The 20,162-nt window shown below is 45.2% G+C and overlaps 1 protein-coding gene across 1 annotated transcript in view; it reads left to right on the forward strand.

The window, feature by feature from the left end:
• Nucleotides 1-20,162, forward strand: part of TTC6 (tetratricopeptide repeat domain 6) — a 111,487-nt gene that overhangs the window by 47,400 nt on the left and 43,925 nt on the right. Inside the window, exons 19-22 of the mRNA XM_032213735.1 lie at nt 2,397-2,572; nt 11,676-11,812; nt 13,475-13,644; nt 18,813-18,933. Of these exons, the coding sequence (XP_032069626.1) occupies nt 2,397-2,572; nt 11,676-11,812; nt 13,475-13,644; nt 18,813-18,933 (604 nt within the window). The remainder of the gene's footprint in view (nt 1-2,396; nt 2,573-11,675; nt 11,813-13,474; nt 13,645-18,812; nt 18,934-20,162) is intronic.

The raw sequence follows: 20,162 nt of genomic DNA on the forward strand, positions 1-20,162 counted from the left end.
CAGTGAAGAGATCTCTCAAACGTATTAATCTCAAATCGATTCCAAAGAAAAACAATTATCAACCTAATCCAAAGGGAGACTCCCCCCAAAAACCGAGACACAGAACAGGACAACAGTATTCCCCTCCTCCCTTACATCAAAGGCACCACAGATAAAATCAGCAAAATTCTCCACAAGCACAATATCAAGAAAGCCTTCAGAACTCACCAAAAAATAGCCAACATCTCAAGAAACCCCAAAGACAAGATCCAGCTAGAAAATCAAGGAGTCTACGAAATACCATGCAAAATTAGAGACTTAATTTGGTTCTGTACTTAATAACTGCAGCAAGACTGTTGGTGGCGCAATACTGGAAGAAGGAAGATGTACCTACAACTCAAGAATGGACTTTGAAAGTTATAAACTTAGCCGAGATGGCAAAAATCTCAGCATATCTTAAAGATCACTCAAACGAGAGATATAAACGAGACTGGAAAAAATGGATTGACTATACACAAAGCAAATATGGGACTAAGAAATTCCAGATAGCATATGCTTAAGATTAGTAATAACTTAAACTGTTTAAAGTTTGGGTAACAGTAAGAAGCTGAGTCCAACGCAGAGATCCTTTCGATCCTTTTCTTCTGCTTTGTTTTTAAGATACCTTAGACTATGTTTGTTAAAAAGCTATACCGTGTAGGGGCTCTGGGAAGTCGGGGGGAGGGAAGGGAGGTGCGGTTTTAGGGGGAGGGGGGGAGGGGGGAAATATAATATGTCTTAGATCTCAAAGCACATGATTGCACTTGTATACTGTGGCTTTTTAATGGTAGTGTAAAGATAGGACAAGCTGAATATATTGATAGACAATAGAAATACACCGAAGGGAGGAGTAGAGTGAAAGAAGAAAGAGGGGTAGCGAGGGTGGGAGAGAGGATTGGAGGCAGGAGGAGAAGGAAGGGAGGGAATGTATTGGGAGAGAGGAGCGATAGAGGGGGAGGGGAAGTAGGTAGTAGAGCGGAATGTTGGAAGGAAGGATGTAAGTTGGAGGGGGTGAAAGAGGGTATATGGTGGGTCAAGGTGGCATATTGGGTTTGTATTTTGGGGGGTAGGGTCTATGAAAGCGAGGGCTGTGTTTATTATTCAATGTTATATGCCCCGGTCATGCACAGTATATATGTGATTGTATGAAATGAAATGGAAATGGAAATAAACGTATTTTGATAAAAAAAAAAAATACCATGCAAAATCTGCCCTGCAACATACATAGGACAAACAAACAGGAGAATAAATGCACGCATCGCAGAACACAAGAACACAGTAAGAAAAAAAAAACCTTCCTTTTCCAGCATCTTAAAGCTACAGGACATGAAATTAATTTTGAAGGAATCAGGTTAATCTCCAAAACTGAACACCTGAACAAGAGAATAATTATGGAGGCTATCGAAATAGAGAAACACCCCCTACAACATGAATAAACGTGACAATGCCTCCTGCCTGCCAGACATATGGAAACCAGCCCTGGTAAACAAACGAGCCCCACCTAGCCCGTTACAACACAAAACAACAACGGACACACAGCCAGTACCAATCAGCACCAATCTACCAATCATGATACAGCCAATCAATCCACTTACTGAAACGACAGCACTCCACACCCCCCCACCAAGATTTATAGAAGGACGAAAGCTCTGACCCCCTTTAAACCAAAAACACCAGCCTGAAGATGCACACACTTGCCTTGGCTGCACTGAATGAAGAATTGTCTTGGGCTGCATCTAAAGATAGATAGATAGATAGATAGATAGATAGATAGATAGATAGATAGATAGATAGATAGATGATAGATAGATAGATAGATAGATAGATATGAGGAGAAATTTCCTGACAGTTAGAACAATCAATCAGTGGAACAGTTTGCCTCCAGAAGTTGTGAAAGCCCCAACACTGTAGAAGACGTTGGATAGCCATCTGTCTGAAACGGTATAGGGTTTCCTGCCTAGGCAGGGGGTTGGACAAGAAGACCTTCAAGGTCCCTTTCAACTCTGCTATTGTATTATTGTATTATTGTACTATTGTATTATCTAGGTCTATACATTTGGCAGAACGAACAAAGCCAAGTTGACCCCTAACATCAGTGACTGTTAATGGCCCCTCACCCACTCTCAGCCCAACACACCTCACAGGATTGTTGTGGTGGGGGAAATAGGAGGAGGAAGAAGTATTAGGTATGTTCACTGCCTTGAGCTACTTACAAGGTAATAAAGGTAGGGTTAAAAATCTAATAAATAAATCATCCAATTTCCTGTGAAAATTTAAGGTTAATTACATTAAACTGAAATTATTTTTAAAAAGTGCACATGAATGGTATTAAATTCCACTAATATTTAAGATATTTTTCTCTTATTTTGAACCTGTAGATGCTTATTTGTCGAGAGCTGAGATATATAGAAAACAGGGAAATAATCACTTGACAAAGTATAATTTTAGTTTGGCACTGAGATACAGACCCACAGATCCTGAAGTATATTTCAAGAGAGGTGAAGTCCATGAAGAAGAGGGTGAGTTATTACTGGCAATGGAAGATTATTCAAAGGTATGCATTATTATTTTTAATTGCATTATATATTGACCAGCTCTTAAAGAATTGTTTGACTAAATCTATAAACCAAAAGAATTAATTAAAAGAGCAATATTTTTTTAAAAATTTCAACAGTGGTTATAATACCTCTGAAACCCAGGTTAATTTTAATGTAGTTTGTATGAAAACATGATGGTCTGTTGTTTAAAGAAAATAAATAATTATAAAATTAAAATAGTAATAAAATAAAAATAATTAAAAATAACAAATAAATAAATTAAAAAGAATACAAAAACAAACAAAAAATTCAAAGGGCCAACTCAGTGGACCACTGGGTCTTTTTCTGCCATCGGCTTTCTATGTTTCTAAACAAAGCCAAAGTTGGATAATCTTCAACCTGTCTATGTCTGCAAGTTTTAAAATTTTAATAAATGAATAAAACAAATGGATAATTAGTTAGTTTCAGATGTTCCTTAATCCCCAAGCATTGATTATATGAAAATAATAAATACTACTCTCATAATGTTACAAAAAACAACAGCAACAACAATAGTTTTATCAATCTTTTGGGGGGTGGTGTCAACATGAACCCTGATATATATTAAACCCAAGGGCTCCATCCATGTATAGTCATGTAAAAAAATAAGTGCACCCACTTTGACTTATATGGTTTTATGTATCAGAACATAGTAAAAATCATCTCGTCTTTAGCAGTTCTTAAAAGTTGGTAAATGTCACCTCAGATAAACAACACATGATATATATTAAACAATGTCTTCATTTCTTTTACAAAAAGTAAGCAAAAATGGAGAAACCATGTATTGTTGTTCTTCATACCTCCTTTTAAGAACTGCTAAGGACCAGAATATTTTTACTATGTTCTGATAAGTAAAATCATAAAACTCAAAGAGGCTGTACTTAAGTGTATGTATAAACTTTAAACTTTAATAGGATTTGTATGCCGCCCACTCCCTAGGGACTCTGGGCGGCTCACAAGTAAAAGTACTTAAAATATTTAAAAATACAAAATTAAAATCAATACAACATCCATTCCATCAAGTGGGGCTGGAAATTAATCAACAGCCCCAGGCCTGCCGGAAGAGCCAGGTCTTGGTCGCTTTACGGAAGGCCGGGAGAGTGGTGAGGGTCCGGATCTCTGCAGGTAGCTTGTTCCCCAAGGCCGATGCAGCTACAGAGAAAGCCCTCCCTCGGGGAGCCGCCAGCCGGCATTGTCCGGTCGACGGCACCCAGAGGAGGCCCAACCTGTATGATCTTATTGGTCGTTGGGAGGTAAATGGCAGGAGGCAGTCTCTCAGGTAGCCAGGTCCAATACCATGTAGGGCTTTAAAAGTAACGACTAGCACCTTGAAGCGGGTCCGGAGACCAATGGGAAGCCAGTGCAGCTCGCGGAGGATAGGTGTAACATGAGTGTACCTCGGTACCCATTATCGCTCGCGCGGCTGCATTCTGGACCAGCTGTAGTCTTCGGACACTCTTCAAGGGCAGCCCCATGTAGAGTGCGTTACAGTAATCCAGTCTTGAGGTGACGAGGGCGTGGGTGACCATTCGAAGTGCCTCCCGGTCCAGATAGGGCCTCAACTGGTGCACCAGGCGAACCTGGGAAAAGGCCCCCCTGGTCACAGCCGACAAATGGTGTTCTAACGTCAGCTGTGTATCCAGGAGGACACCCAGATTGCGAGCCCTCTCCGAGGGGTGAATAATTTCACCCCCGAGGCTAAGAGGTGGAATGTCCGGACCATCCTTGGGAGGCAGCATCAATAGCCACTTGGTCTTGTCTGGATTAAGTGCAAGCTTGTTCGCTCCCATCCAGACCCTGACAGCCTCCAGGCACTGGCACATCACTTCAACTGCTTCACTGAGTTGGCACGGAGCAGACAGATACAATTGTGTATCGTCCACATATTGATGATATTTAATCCTGTGCCGGCTTATGATGTCACCCAGCGGCTTCATGTAGATATTGAACAGGAGGGGTGACAGGACCGAACCCTGCGGCACCCCATATTTGAGGGGCTTAGGGGTCGATCTCTGTCCCCCAACCAACATCGACTGCAACCTGTCCGAGAGGTAGGAGGAGAACCACCTTAGGACGGTGCCTCCCACTCCCACCTCCCGTAACCGTCTCAGAAGGATACCATGGTCGATGGTATCGAAGGCCACTGAGAGGTCAAGAAGCACTAGGATAGAGGAATGACCTCTATCCCTGGCCTGCCAGAGATCATCAGTCAGCGCGACCAAAGCAGTTTCGGTGCCGTAACCAGACCTGAAACCCGACTGAAAGGGATCCAGATAATCTGTTTCATCCAAGGTCCGTCGGAGTTGAAAGGCCACCACCTTCTCAACAACCTTCCCCACGAATGGGAGGTTGGAGACTGGGCGATAGTTGTTCAAAATGGCTGGATCCAGGGAAGGTTTCTTGAGGAGGGGTCTCACCACCGCATCCTTTAGGGCAGTGGTCCCCAACCTTTTTATCGCCGCGGACCAGTCAGACGAGCCTCCCTCGGCCTTCCGGACCGGCGGGTGGGAAGGCGGCCATCCTGGGCGCGCGTTCCGCAGGGCGGGGGGGGGCTTCCTTCACGCCAAGGCCGACAGCCCACGAGGCCGCCCCGCCTCCTCCTCCTTGGCCGTCGGGGGAAGGGAGGGGGAACCGACCCCGCGATCCGCTCGCTCGGGCAGCCCTTTTTCCTCGCTGCAGTTCGGCGGGGGGAAAAGATGGCCCTGTGTCCTACTTCGGGCGGGCGGGCGGCTGGCGCGGCGGAGCCCGGCTGCTTCCGAGGGGGTGGGCCTCCGCGCCGCGCTCCATGAAGGGAAGAGGGGGAGAAGGCGGGCTGCGGCCGAAGGGCCCCCGAGAGATTTTGAGATTTTGAGATTTTATTAATATTTGTATGCCGCCCTTTTCCCTGAGGGGACTCAGGGCGGCTCACACAAAATCAGGGGAGGGGAAAACAAACATTGACAAAGAAACATATGGTAAAATAGTCAGCAACATACATTCATCATTCGGGAGGGGCAACTATCCTTGTCCCCAGGCCTGACGGGCTAGCCAGTTCTTAAGGGCTGTGCGGAAGGCCTGGACGGTGGAGAGGGTACGAATCTCCACGGGGAGCTCGTTCCAAAGGGTCGGGGCTACTACTGAGAAGGCCCTCCTTCTTGTAGTTGCCAGCCGACACTGGCTGGCCGATGGAATACGGAGGAGGCCTAATCTATGTGATCTTATTGGTCGCAGGGAGGTAATTGGCAGAAGGCGGTCTCTCAAGTATCCAGATCCACTACCATGTAGGGCTTTATGGGTGACTAGTAGCACCTTGAAGCGCATCCGGAGATCGACAGGTAGCCAGCGCAGCTCGCGGAGGATAGGTGTTATGTGGGTGAACCGAGGTGCACCCACAATCACTCGCGCGGCCGCGTTCTGTACTAGCTGAAGTCGCCGGATGCTCTTCAAGGGCAGCCCCATGTAGAGCACATTGCAGTATTCCAGCCTAGAGGTCACAAGGGCCCGGGTGACTGTTGTGAGAGCCTCCCGATTCAGGTAGGGTCGCAACTGGCGCACCAGGCGAACCTGGGCGAAAGCCCCCCTGGTCACAGCCGTCAAGTGGTGGTCAAACGATAGCTGTGGATCCAGGAGGACTCCCAAGTTGCGAACCCTCTCTGAGGGGTATAAAATTTGACCCCCCAGCCTGAGTGATGGAATATTGATCGAATCTTTGGGAGGGAAACACAACAGCCACTCGGTCTTTTCTGGGTTGAGCACAAGCTTGTTAACCCTCATCCAGTCCATAACGGCTTCAAGGCCTCGGTTCATCACGTCTGCCGCTTCATTGAGTTGGCACGGGGCGGACAAATACAATTGAGTATCGTCCGCATATTGATGGTATCTGATCCCGTGCCTGCGGATGATCTCTCCCAGCGGTTTCATGTAGATGTTGAATAGTAGGGGGGATAAGACCGAGCCCTGAGGCACCCCATAAGTTAGGGGCCTAGGGGACGATCTCTGCCCCCCCACTAACACCGACTGCGACCTGTCCGAGAGGTAGGAGGAGAACCACCGCAAGACGGTGCCTCCCATTCCCACCTCCCGCAGTCGTCGCAGAAGGATACCATGGTCGATGGTATCGAAAGCCGCTGAGAGGTCAAGGAGGACCAGGATGGAGGAATGTCCTCCATCTCTGGCTCTCCAGAGATCATCGGTCAATGCGACCAAAGCGGTTTCTGTGCTGTAACCGGGTCTGAAGCCTGACTGGAAGGGGTCTAGATAGTTTGCTTCCTCCAAGGACCGTTGGAGCTGGAAGGCCACCACCTTCTCAACAACCTTCCCCAGGAAGGGAAGGTTGGATACTGGGCGATAGTTATTAAGAACAGCTGGATCCAGAGATGGTTTCTTCAGGAGGGGTCTCACCACCGCCGCTTTCAGTGCGGCGGGGAAGTTCCCCTCCCGAAGAGAGGCGGTAACAACCGCCTGGATCCAGCCTCGTGTCACCTCACTGCTGGTAGTAACCAGCCATGAGGGACACGGATCCAGTACACAGGTGGAGGTACTTACAGCCCTCATGGCCTTGTCCACATCCCCGGGGGCAACGTCCTGAAACTCAACCCAGAGATGTTCTACTTGATCCTCCTGTGCCTCGGCTGGAACTGCGGGGGTGGAGTCCAAGTCCGACCGAAACCGAGCAATTTTGTCCGCTAAGAATTGGGCATAATCCTCAGCTCTGCCCTGCAAGGGTTCCCCCGCTTCCCTTTTATTCAGTAGGGAGCGGGTTATCCTAAACAGGGCGGCTGGGCGGGACTCAGCGGACGCAACCAAGGTGGCTATGTAAGATCTTTTCGCTGCCCTAATTGCCCTGGTGTATTCCTTGGTGCAGGTGGTTACCATTGCTCGGCTCGATTCGGACTTATCGGACCTCCAACGGTGCTCTAGGCATCTCCTCCGGCGCTTCATCTCCCGCAGTTCCTCGGTGAACCAAGGAGGTCTCCGGGATCCGCTGCCTCGGAGGGGCCGTAGTGGCGCAATCCGGTCGAGGGCCTCCGATGCTGCCGAGTGCCACGCAGCAACCAGAGTCTCTACCGGACTGTGGGCGAAAGTGTCAGGAATAACCCCAAGCTCCGTCTGGAACCTTAACGGTTCCATAAGTCGCCTGGGGCGGAACCACCTGGTCGGTTCCTCCTCCCTACAGTGGGGGTTTGGTCTCCGGAAGTCGAGCCTCAGTAGGCAGTGGTCTGACCACGACAGGGGTATGATGTCGTTCCCCCTCAGACCAAGATCACAAATCCACTGCTCCGAGAGAAATACGAGGTCAAGCGTGTGCCCCGCTGAATGGGTTGGGCCCCGAATTACTTGGAGAGAGCCCCGCCGGCCTGACACAAAAAGCGCTGCGGCGGAGCAGCGGGGGGGAGGGGCGGGAGGCAGGTGACACTCCAGGAGGGGGGGCAGAGCTGCGCCGCGAGTCTTACGTAAAGCCCCCCTCCCCGCCTCGGCGGAGGAAAACATCTCCCACCTGGGTGGGGCTGCGCGCGAAGCGCCTCTCGGAACGGCAAAGCTCCCCAAGTTCCCCCGAAACGGCCGCGCTGCGCCCCTCCCCCCGCAACCTTAGTTTCTCCTTGGGAGGAAAATGCAGCGCCGCCGCCCCCTCCTGCCCCCCCTCGTCATTCCACGGGGCAGGCGGGCCGGGTGAGTCCGCGGACAAAGTTTCGTCTCCCAGGCAGCCTCCGCCAGCAGCATCCCAAGTTCGGGCCGAGGCCGAGGCCGCCGCCGCCGCCCCTTCCCTCACGGGGCGAGCAGAGCAAGAGGGCGGGGGGGGGAGATCGGGCCTCCCCTCGCCCCCCCAGCCCCGCACATCTGGGGCGGCGGGGGGGGCAGAGAAAGGGCGCGTTCATGAGGACTACAAAGTTGCAAATATGGCCCCCGGCCGCTGCAGCGATCATGGCCCCCGGCCGCTGCGCGGCCCGGTGCCAGGTACTCCACGGCCCGGCACTGGTCCGCGGACCGGGGGTTGGGGACCACTGCTTTAGGGGATGCAGGAAGGATCCCTCCTGAAGAGAGGTGTTAATAATCCCCTGGAGCCAGCCATGCATCACCTCCCTGCTGGCCGAAACCAGCCAGGAGGGACACGGATCCAGTAAACAGGTAGAGGTGCTCCCCGCTCCCATGGCCTTGTCCACTTCCTCAGGAGCGACAAGTTGAAACTCGCTCCATAAAATCCGATCAGGACCTTCCCCCGGCACCTCGGCTGGTATCGTCCAAGTGGAGTCCAGGTCCGTCCGAATCCGAGCGATTTTATCCAACAGAAACGGCAAATTCCTCAGCTCTACCCTGTAGAGGTTCGGCCATATAGATTGGGGGAGGAGCTGCATAGGCAGATGAAGCCATTAATCCACAACTCCCATGAGTAAAATCTAGGCCTCCATCTACTTTTATCAGTTTTCCTGTCATAAAAGAGGAAACAGTGAAGTTTCCTTCATATCAGCAAACCTGCTTTAGATGGCTGGGTTCCTATTCCTATATCAGTTCAGTTCAGTTCAGTTTATTACATTTATATGCTGCCCTTTTCCCCCGAAGGGGACTCAGGGCAGCTCACAACTCAACCAGGGAAGGGGAATACAGACAAAAAGATTAAAAAAAAACCAAAGCATAGCAATGCATAATTTAAAACATACAACAGTCATACCATTTGAGATGGGGGCAACAGCTCTTTAGCCCCAGGCCTGTCGGAACAGCCAGGTTTTAAGGGCCTTGCGGAAGGCCTGGAGGGTGATGAGGGTTCGAATCTCCATGGGGAGTTCGTTCCAGAGGGTCGGAGCAGCCACAGAGAAGGCTCTCCTCCGAGTAGTCGCCAGTCGACACTGGCCGGCGGATGGAATTCGGAGGAGGCCTAATCTGTGGGATCTAATCGGTCTAGTGGAGGTAATTGGCAGCAGGCGGTCTCTCAAGTACCCAGATCCAATACCATGAAGGGCTTTATAAGTGACGACTAGCGCCTTGAAGCGTATCCGGAGACCAATAGGCAGCCAGTGCAGCTCGCGGAGGATAGGTGTTATGTGGGTGAACCGAGGTACACCCACGATCGCTCGCGCGGCTGCATTCTGGACAAGCTGAAGTCTCCGAATACTCTTCAAGGGCTGCCCCATGTAGAGCATGTTGCAGTAGTCCAGTCTAGAGGTCACAAGGGCGCGAGTAACTGTTGTGAGGGCCTCCCAGTTCAGGTAGGGATGCGACTGGTGCACCAGGCGAACCTGGGCAAATGCCCCCCTGGTCACAGCCGACAAGTGGTGTTCAAAAGTCAGCTGAGGGTCCAGGAGGACTCCCAAGTTGCGAACCCTGTCTGAGGGGCGTACTGTTTGACCCCCCAGCCTGAGAGATGGAACACTTGGCCAATTAGTAGGAGGGAAACACACCAGCCACTCGGTCTTATCTGGATTGAGTACAAGCTTGTTAAGCCCCATCCAGTCCTTAACAGCCTCGAGGCACTGGCACATCACGTCAACCACTTCACTGAGTTGGCACGGGGCGGACAGATACAGCTGCGTATCGTCCGCATACTGATGGTATTTTATCCCGTGCCGTCGAATGATCTCACCCAGCGGCTTCATGTAGATATTAAACAGGAGGGGGGACAGGACCGAACCCTGCGGCACCCCATAATTCAGGGGCCTAGGGGTCGATCTCTGCCCTCCGACCAACACCGACTGCGACCTGTCCGAGAGGTAAGAGGAGAACCACCGTAGGACGGTGCCTCCCACCCCCACCTCCCGCAGTCGTCGCAGAAGGATACCATGGTCGATGGTATCGAAGGCCGCTGAGAGGTCAAGGAGCACTAGGACGGAGGCATAACCTCCATCCCTGGCTCTCCAGAGATAGCAATAGCAATAGCAGTAGACTTATATACCGCTTCATAGGCCTTTCAGGCCTCTCTAAGCGGTTTACAGAGAGTCAGCATATTGCCCCCAACAATCTGGGTCCTCATTTTACCCACCTCGGAAGGATGGAAGGCTGAGTCAACCCTGAGCCGGTGAGATTTGAACCGCTGACCTACTGATCTAGCAGTAGCCTGCAGTGCTGCATTTAACCACTGCGCCAAAGCGGTTTCCGTGCTGTAGCCAGGCCTAAATCCCGACTGGAAGGGATCTAGATAATCGGTTTCCTCCAAGGACCGCCGGAGCTGAAAGGCTACCACTTTCTCAACAACCTTCCCCACGAAGGGGAGGTTGGAGACTGGACGATAGTTGTTTAAGATGGCTGGATCCAAAGATGGCTTATTCAGAAGGGGTCTCACCATCGCCGCCTTTAGAGCGGGGGGAAAGAACCCCTCCCGAAGGGAGGTGGTAACAACTGCCTGGATCCAGCCCCGTGTCACCTCCCTGCTGTTAGCGACCAGCCAGGAGGGGCACGGGTCCAGTACACATGTGGAGGCACTTACAGCTCCCATGGCCTTGTCCACGTCCTCAGGGATAACAGCTTGGAAATCAATCCAGTGATGTCCTTCCAGATTCTCCCCTGGTGAGATAGTGAAAAGCTAGCTGAGAGTACTTCTGATGGTGAGGGAAGCACTGTAGCTTCCACTTTTCTTCCAGTAACTTTCAGGAACTCAGCAGAGAGACCCTGTTCTCCCAAGTAACTCCTTGATCAATTGGTTTTGGAGTTTCCTCCTTGCAATAGCGCTCCTCAGCTGCTGAACAATCAAATGAGCAATAGGCTGCCATCACCTGCTGGAGACCACAAGGGGTAGTTTAGCACCTGCAGGCAATTGCACAGATGTCTGCTGAGGCTGGAGCTTATCCAAACTTGTTATATTTTGAACAAATTATTCAAAAGCACTGTAAATGTCAGCATTGCAATATTGTTATAATGCAATTTTATATGTTTATGTTCAGAAGTAAAAAGTCCCAATACACAAAGGAATTTACTGGCAAGAAAATATGAACAACATCAACGCCTCTGCTATTTCAGGCAGAAAACAAATCAAAAACCTAGAAGCTAATCCATGAAAAGCAATGATTTATTACCTTTTAAAATGACTGTTATTTGCATTGTTTAGAATTCTGATAAATATTAAAATAAGGTAAACTTTATCAAGTGTTGTATGTATTTCTAAAATCAATGTAGTGCCTTTACTATGATCCCCAAAGAATTGATGCACGTATGAAACATGGAATATATTATTTTAACAAATCAAATTGGAGTATAGCTATGCATGATTTTACAATGGTGATTAAAAAAGATCCAAAACATGCAGAGGCAAGGTAAGCACAAATTATATTTTATTTGAAATTTTTGTAGTTGATTTCTAAACTAAACTACAGATATCTAATATATAATGTCCTATTTCATTATTTGTAAGCATCCACAATTACTCTCTCCCCTTCATCTCTGCAAGCTTAAGGACCTGTAAACTAGGTTTAAAGACATTTTTATTAGACTAGCAGGTTAGTGAAGGGCTTACAGTATATCCTGTATAAATGATATAAAACAAAGATGAAGTTTGTCTTGTGGCAGATACATTTAGTTATTTTTAAGCTATAAACATATATAAAAACCTCAAAACATAGTAGGATTGTGGACTTCAGTGAAGTTGTTGGATTACCAACAATAAGCTTGCACTCTCCCTTAATGAAAAATAAATAAGTAAATGAGATAACAAAGTTCAGAGAATGCTTCTCAATCATCTAAGATTCAATTTCAATCCTCTGAAGTTTTCATCTATTTTGACTCCCAAAATAAATTAATCTTGTCCTGTACTACTTTATTCAATGGAGAAGGAGCTGTGTTACCCACAAAATGAACGCTTAAGAAGATCTATTGAATATTCCTCTTGATCATTAAAAGAAGTGGTTGAGAATAGTCCTAATTGAGGGGAAAATAATCTAACTCCTTCATAAATCTTCGATGTAAGGAAAATGAAGGTATTCTTACCAAGATGGAAGCCTGAAAACAGTTGAATCTTAATTCAGCAACCCATAAGCATGGCACTACTAAATAATTTGCTAAGAAAATTTACCATTTCAGAAACAATGCATTTGCTGAAATATTTGAAATAAGGTAACAGTTCCCAAATGAGAATATGGTACAGGCATGGTTCTAGCCCAGTGATAGCGAACCTATGGCACGCGTGGCACAGGTGGCACGCAGGGCCATTTGTGAGGGCACGTGAGGCGCTGCCCTGTCAGCTGGCCAGCTCGCATGCGTGTGCTGGCCACCTGAGTCCATCCTTTTTTAAAGACATTTTTTCGCCTTGCCCAGGCTCCAGAGGCTTTATAGGAGCCTGGGGAGGGCAAAAAGAGCCTCCCCCCCGGAGGCCCTCCAGAGGTTTCAGGGAATGTTCTTTCTAGCTCTTTAGATTATATCTTACCTTCCAAGGAAAGAACTTCCCCACCTTTCCATCCTTCTGCAGGAGCTGAAGACCTGGCTGTGCCAGGTGGCCCGGGGACTAGATGGGGAAATTCCACACTGGTTGCTGCATTGATAGCAAACGACACCTATCCTCATTGCTCTCTGCTTTCCACACATCCATCTTTTTGTTATAATATTGAGCTATTCTCATGCTATTTTTCATTGTTTATTTTATTGTCCTATTATTTTACTCCTGTTCTACTTACACTGTTTTCATTTCTTCCTTTTTATTGTTGTAAGCTGTGTAGAGTGACCCCAAGATGACATCGGTGGCAAATGAATTTAACAAATACATATAACAAATAAAAACATATTAAAATTATATTTAATTAAAATATAAATACATATAAATATTTAAATATATAAACAATATAATTTATATTTATATTTAAAAAAATAATTCTTACAGAAATGCATAGTTGTTTTGTTCAGATCAGATACTTGTTATAATTCTGCTGTCTTTTTAAAGTTTTAAGTATAATGACTTGGAAATAATGATGCAACTTTCTTTCCAGAACCTACAGAGGAAGAATATACATTAAGCAAGAACAATATAAAAATGCAGCTGAAGATTTAGCTGCTGCAATTCATTTGAATCCCCGTAACTGGATTGCATTCTATTACAGAGGTTGCATTTTGAGGAAAATTGATCCGAAACAGTCTCTGCAGGACTTAAGTGTTTCTGGTATTATTACTTTAATTTTCATGAAACTATGAATTGCATTTATGAAAAAAAATTGTTGCAATGAATTTGTTTTCTATAATTGTGAGAAAAATATTGTGTGCATTTTGAAAAGTATATTTTTGCTTTTATATACAATTTTGAAGTGAAATTACAGAACTGCTAATTATCTATATCTTGTCTATCTAATTATTCGTAATAGTTGTCTGTTTCTCCACAAGATTCCATATATTATTTATTTAGAAGAAAGGAATACTAACATGTATCATTTTCTATGCAGTTTGTCTGAAATATATACTGAATTGGTATACACTTTTTATATGAGAGCCAGTTAAAGTGATATTTTAACAGTTGACATGAGGGCCAATTTGGTGAGTTCCAGTCCAGCCTAAGGCAAAGCCAGCTGCATGACTTGGGCCAGTCTCTCCCTCCCTCCCCTCATCACTCTTCAAATTTAAGGTTATAAAAATTTGAAACTCTATCAAATCAATGAAGAGCAAATTAACTTTTTAAATCTATTTTATTTTATTCAAAGGGAAGTTAAAATACAAAAGTTAAAAAAATGAAAAACACAAAACAATAAAGATTTTTTTAAAAAAAAAAACCCAACATATACAATACAATACAATAGCAGAGTTGGAAAGGACCTTGGAGGTCTTCTAGTCCAACTCCCTGCCTAGGCAGGAAACCCTATACTGTTTCAGACAGATGGCTATCCAACATCTTCTGAAAAACTTCCAGTGTTGGGGCATTCACAACTTCTGGAGGCAAGCTATTCTACTGATTAATTGTTCTAATTGTCAGGAAATTTCTCCTCAGTTCTAAGTTGCTTCTCTCCTTGATTAGTTTCCACCCATTGCTTCTTGTTCTACCCTCAGGTGCCTTGGAGAATAGTTTGACTCCCTCTTCTATGTGGCAACCCCTGAGATATTGGAACACTGCTATCATGACTCCCCTAGACCTTCTTTTCATTAAACTAGGCATACCCAGTTCCGCAGCCGTTCTTCATATCTTTTAGTGTCCAGGCCCCTAATCATCTTTGTTGCTCTTCTCTGCACTCTTTCTAGAGTCTCCACATCTTTTCTACATCATGGTGACCAAAACTGAATGCAGTATTCCAAGTGTGGCCTTACCAAGGCATTATAAAGTGGTATTCACGTGATCTTGATTCTGTCCCTCTTTTTATGTAGCCTAGAACTGTGTTGGCTTTTTTGGCGGCAGCTGCACACTGCTGGCTCATATTTAGAGCCGAGGTGGCGCAGTGGTTAGAGTGCTGTACTGCAGGCTACTTCAGCTGACTGAAGTTCTGCAGTTCGGCTGTTCAAATCTCACCGGCTCAGGGTTGACTCAGCCTTCCATCCTTCCAAGGTGGGTAAAATGAGGACCCGGATTGTTGTTGGGGGCGATATGCTGACTCTGTAAACCGCTTAGAGAGGGCAGAAAGCCCTATGAAGCGGTATATAAGTCTAACTGCTATTTAAATGGTTGTCCACTAGGACTCCAAGATCCCTCTCACAGTTACTACTATTGAGCAAGGTACCACCTATACTGTACCTTTGCATTTTGTTTTTCTTGCCTAAATATAGAACCTTATTCTTTTCACCATTGAATTTCATTTGATTAGATGGTGCCAATGTTCAAGTTTGTCAAGATCCTTCTGTATCTTAAGCCTGTCTTCTGGAGTGTTGGCTATTCCTGCCAGCTTGGTGTCATCTGCAAATTTGATGAGTTCCCCATTTATTCCCTCATCCAAATCATTGATGAAGATGTTGAAGAGTACTGGGCCTAAAACAGAGCCTTGGGGTACACCACTGCACACTTCCCTCCATGTAGATGCAGTTCCATTGAGGACTACACATTGAGTGTGTTTGGTCAGCCAGTTACAAATCCATCTGTCCAATCCACATTCTTCTACTTTATCTAGTAGTAGGTTATGGTCTACCTTATCAAATGCCTTACTGAAGTCCAAGTAAACAATATCGACGGCAGTCTGCTGATGTACTAATTTTGTCACTTTGTCAAAGAATGCAATAAGATTAGTCTGGCATGATCTGTTTTTGACAAACCCATGTTGCCTTTTGGCTATTCCTTTGTTTTCTTGTAGGTGTTCGCTAATTCGTTGCTTGATTATCTTTTCCAGAATCTTTCCTGGTATTGAGGTCAGGCTAGGTCTATAGTTTCCTGGATCTATTTTTTTCCTTTTTTGAAGATGGGGACCACATCAGCTCTTTTCCAGTCCTCTGGCAGTTCCCTGGTGCTCCAGGATCTCTGAAAGATATAGTTCAGTGGTTCTGAGATCTCATCTGCCAGTTCCTTCAGAACCCTGGGGTGTAATCTGTCTGGTCCTGGTGATTTGAACTTGTCTAGGGTAGACAGGTGCTCACTTGCCATTTTCTTCCCTATTTCAATTTGTGTTCCTAATCTGATTTTTGTGGTGCTGTTTTTGATAGGTTGGACTGTAGACTGAGCTTTTGTAATCTCATTTTTCAAAATTTCCCAAGCTTCTTGAGTTGTTTTCCCCTTGAGGATTCTCATCCATGGAATTCTTCCCATGCTCTCTCTAAGTTTATTGAAATTAGCTCTCTTAAAATCCAAGACTCTAGTTTGACTTTGTTCTACTACTTGTATTTGCATAATGTTGAATTCCAATATTGTATGGTCACTTGCCCCCAGGATTCCTGTGGCTTCAACACTTTCTATCATTTCCTCTCTCTTAGTGATAATTAAGTCTAATATGGCCGATCCCCTTGTTTCCTTCTCTACTTTTTGGGAAACAAAGTTGTTTGCTAGGTTCGTTAGGAACCTGTTGGATCTTCCACTTGATGCAGAGTTTGTTTCCCAGTTGATATCAGGGTAGTTAAAATCCTCCATTGCTGTTGTGGTGTGCTTCCTACATACCTTAGTTATATATATATATACATTATCCTCCCCAATTGAATAGTGATTAATACATTACTAATATTGGTTTGCACCCCTTGCGAAAGAGCCCCTCCAATATCTAAACCAATAAATCTATTTGCAAATTATTGACTTGTCATCTATATATCATATTAATGAGAAAACAGTTAACAGGAAGAACAATAATAATAAAAAAGACAAAGTTAAAATTTCAAACCCCCCCCTGTTAATCAATTGTTATTGTAATCAACTTATAGAAAATTTGCTATAGCGTCTTATCTATCCCAAATCATCCCAAAAATTAAGAGTAAATATTGTTTGTTACTTAATGACATATCTTAGCAAATTTTGACTAATTAAGTATAATAAATTCAGTCTCCACAGGAGGTCTATCTTCTGAACAGAGTCCAGAGTGATTTCCAGTTAAGTGTAATAAGTCCATTCTCCAATCTCCCTTAGTCCCCCGGGCAAAAACAATTGGTCATTTCTCCCTTCAATCAAGTTACTAGTATTGTGAAAGAATATAGGCTTTAGCTTCCAGGAGACATATGTGATTGCTGAGTTAGTTTTCCATCTGTGGGGTCCATATTTCTTTGGTCTGAAACTCTCACATCAGAGTCCTCTTGTGTAACATCTAAAATTACAGGCCTTTGCATATTTTTCACAGCCATTATCACCTCATCAAACTATTTAGAAAACTTTCAACTAAAAGTTGCATGTTACCAGAAAGTCTTTTCTCAAATTTCAGTAACTATTACTTGTCTATAATCTGATACATTGTTGCTCTGAGCAACCTGATCAGAGAACAAAGAGCGCTGAATAGGAGGAAACAGGAAAGGTATTTTCTGGATATTTAAATCTAAGATTAAAAGAAAAATAAAAAAAAACTCTGCAAATGTTTTGCAAATACAAAAAATGTAAAAAAAAACCCTGTAAAGTCCAATATTAATGTAAGTCAAATGAAAGCACTTCATCATCCAAAAACACATGTTTCTTTACAGGGAACGTGAAAGTTATACAAAACAACAACATAAATCAAAGGGGGAATAAAAGAATAGCTAGAATCCAGTAGGGGTTGAAATAAATCAGCATTCAATCTGCTGGTCAAGACAAAAGCACAGTGAAACAATACATTCACAATACATCCAGGTAGGTTCACCACCATCCAAAAATCATTTGAAGAGTATTCGGAGACTTCAACTCGTCCAGAACGCAGCCGCACGAGCGATCGTGGGTGCACCTCGGTACACCCACATTACACCTATCCTCCGCGAGCTGCACTGGTTACCGATCAGTCTCCGGATATGCTTCAAGGTGCTAGTCGTAACTTATAAAGCCCTTCATGGTATCGGATCTGGGTACTTGAGAGACCGCCTGCTGCCAATTACCTCCCACAGACCCATTAGATCTCACAGGGTTGGCCTCCTCCGGGTGCCATCTACAAGCCAATGCCACCTGGCTATTACCAGGGGGAGGGCCTTCTCTGTGGCAGCTCCAACCCTCTGGAATGAACTCCCCGACGGGATTCGGACCCTCACCTCTCTCCAGGCCTTCCGAAAAGCCGTCAAAACCTGGCTTTGCCGGCAGGCCTGGGGGTGATGAGTTCCCTCCCCTCTTGACATGTATGGTTGTGCGATTGTTGTCGACTTTTATTATTTGTATTTTGTCTTTTATGTTCCCCCTTTTTTTCCCCTTTGAATTGTTCGCCGCCCTGAGTCCTCCCGGAGAAGGGCAGCATACAAATAATAAAATACCAATACCAATACCAATACCAATACCATTTTGGGTCATTCCTAAGTGCTCACCTTCAATCTAGGAAGCAGCATTGCTAGAGAACCAGTTTTGGCAGTAAAAATAGCAGATCATCGGCAAGAGAGGAAAAAGGCTCTTATCACACAGCAGCCATCTTGGGGAGATGAAGAGCAAATTAACTTGAAGAATATTATTAAAACATACAAGTGAAACTTCAGTTTACCAGACCTTAATGCAGTAGATCTTTCATGCAACAGATTAAATTCTACTATGCTTTACTTCCTTTACATTACAACATTGTGATGCAATTGGCAGTATTTGTGTTATTTGTGCAATGCAAATAACATTTATATAGTGATATCACATATACGATGTAACATTGTCTTGATGATGCCTTCTTCAATTGATCCCAGAAAAGAATTGCTTCCTTCTGATTAATTTATTAAAAGAGAATTTATTAAAGCTGGATTTAAAGGCACATTTAACAGGTGAAAATTTAGGATATTCTTTTTCTCTTCCAGTCCTTCTCAATCACAAATATGACAATATTTGTGCTTACCTTCATCGTGGGATCTTGTATGCAGAATTGAGACAGTGGCCCCTGGCTATCTGTGATTTTGAAAATGCAATTGCTTTGGACAGGTATTTTTTACTGGCTTGCTCTCTTTTCTTAATTACTCACTCTTTAATGTAAGATTTAGTCATATAAACCAGTTGCAAAAACAACACATGCCACAATAATTTAAGGCACTGAATATCTTTCACAAACAGCCGTCAGAAACGTTAGTTTTTTTTCTACAAATCTAGAAGTGCACAACGAGGTAGCACTCTCGAATATAGTATTATTTATAAATCCTGAAATTACAGAAATATTGTTATGATAACCTCATAAAATGAGCCTAGTATTCTTTTCTATTTTATCAGGTACATGTCTACCATTAAAGCACTCTTAATACAACAGGAATTTCTGCCATTTTCTACTGCAAATGGTGTTATTCATTCTCCAATAAAACTCATTTGACTATAAACTTATTTTTCTACAAAATAGCAGACATGATTTTTTTTCACCTGCTGTGACCAGGTTCGCCTGGTGCACCAGTTGCGGCCCTATCTGGACCGGGAGGCACTCCAAATGGTCACTCATACCCTCGGCACCTCAAGACTCGACTACTGTAATGCCCTCTACATGGGGCTGCCCTTGAAAAGTGTTTGGAGACTACAATTGGTCCAGAATGCAGCCGCGCGAGCGATACTGGGTGTACCTAGATACACCCATGTTACACCTATCCTCCGTGAGCTGCACTGGCTCCCTATTGGTCTCCAAACATGCTTCAAGGTGCTGGTTATCACCTTTAAAGCCCTAAATGGCCTAGGACCTGGATATCTCCGTGACTACCTCCTGCAACATACCTCCAAGCGCCCAATAAGATCTCACAGGGTGGGCCTTCTCCGGGTGCTGTCGACTACACAATGTCGTCTGGCGGCTCCTCAGGGGAGAGCCTTCTCTGTAACTGCCCCTGTCCTACGGAATGATCTACCCCCTGAGATCCCGACCCTCCCCACTCTCTCGGCCTTCCGAAAGTCTGTTAAGACCTGGCTGTTCCGGCAGGCCTGGGACTGCTGATCTTTGATTGAGCTTCAGCCCCATTAAGATCGAGTGCATGTTGTGTCTTTTTTAATTTGCTTTGTCTGGTATTTTAAATTCTTTTAATATTTCTTAAACTGTTTTTATGTAAGCCACCCGGAGTCCTTCGGGATTGGGCGGCATACAAATCCATTAAAATTGAAATTGAAATTGAAATTTCTTGTTCTTAAGGGTGAAAATGAAAGGAGGTAGCATTGTGACAGAAAAACGTTTGGTAAAACTTACA

The sequence above is a fragment of the Thamnophis elegans genome, chromosome 1, assembly GCF_009769535.1.
Source record: "Thamnophis elegans isolate rThaEle1 chromosome 1, rThaEle1.pri, whole genome shotgun sequence".
In the NCBI taxonomy this organism is placed as follows: Eukaryota; Metazoa; Chordata; class Lepidosauria; order Squamata; family Colubridae; genus Thamnophis; species Thamnophis elegans.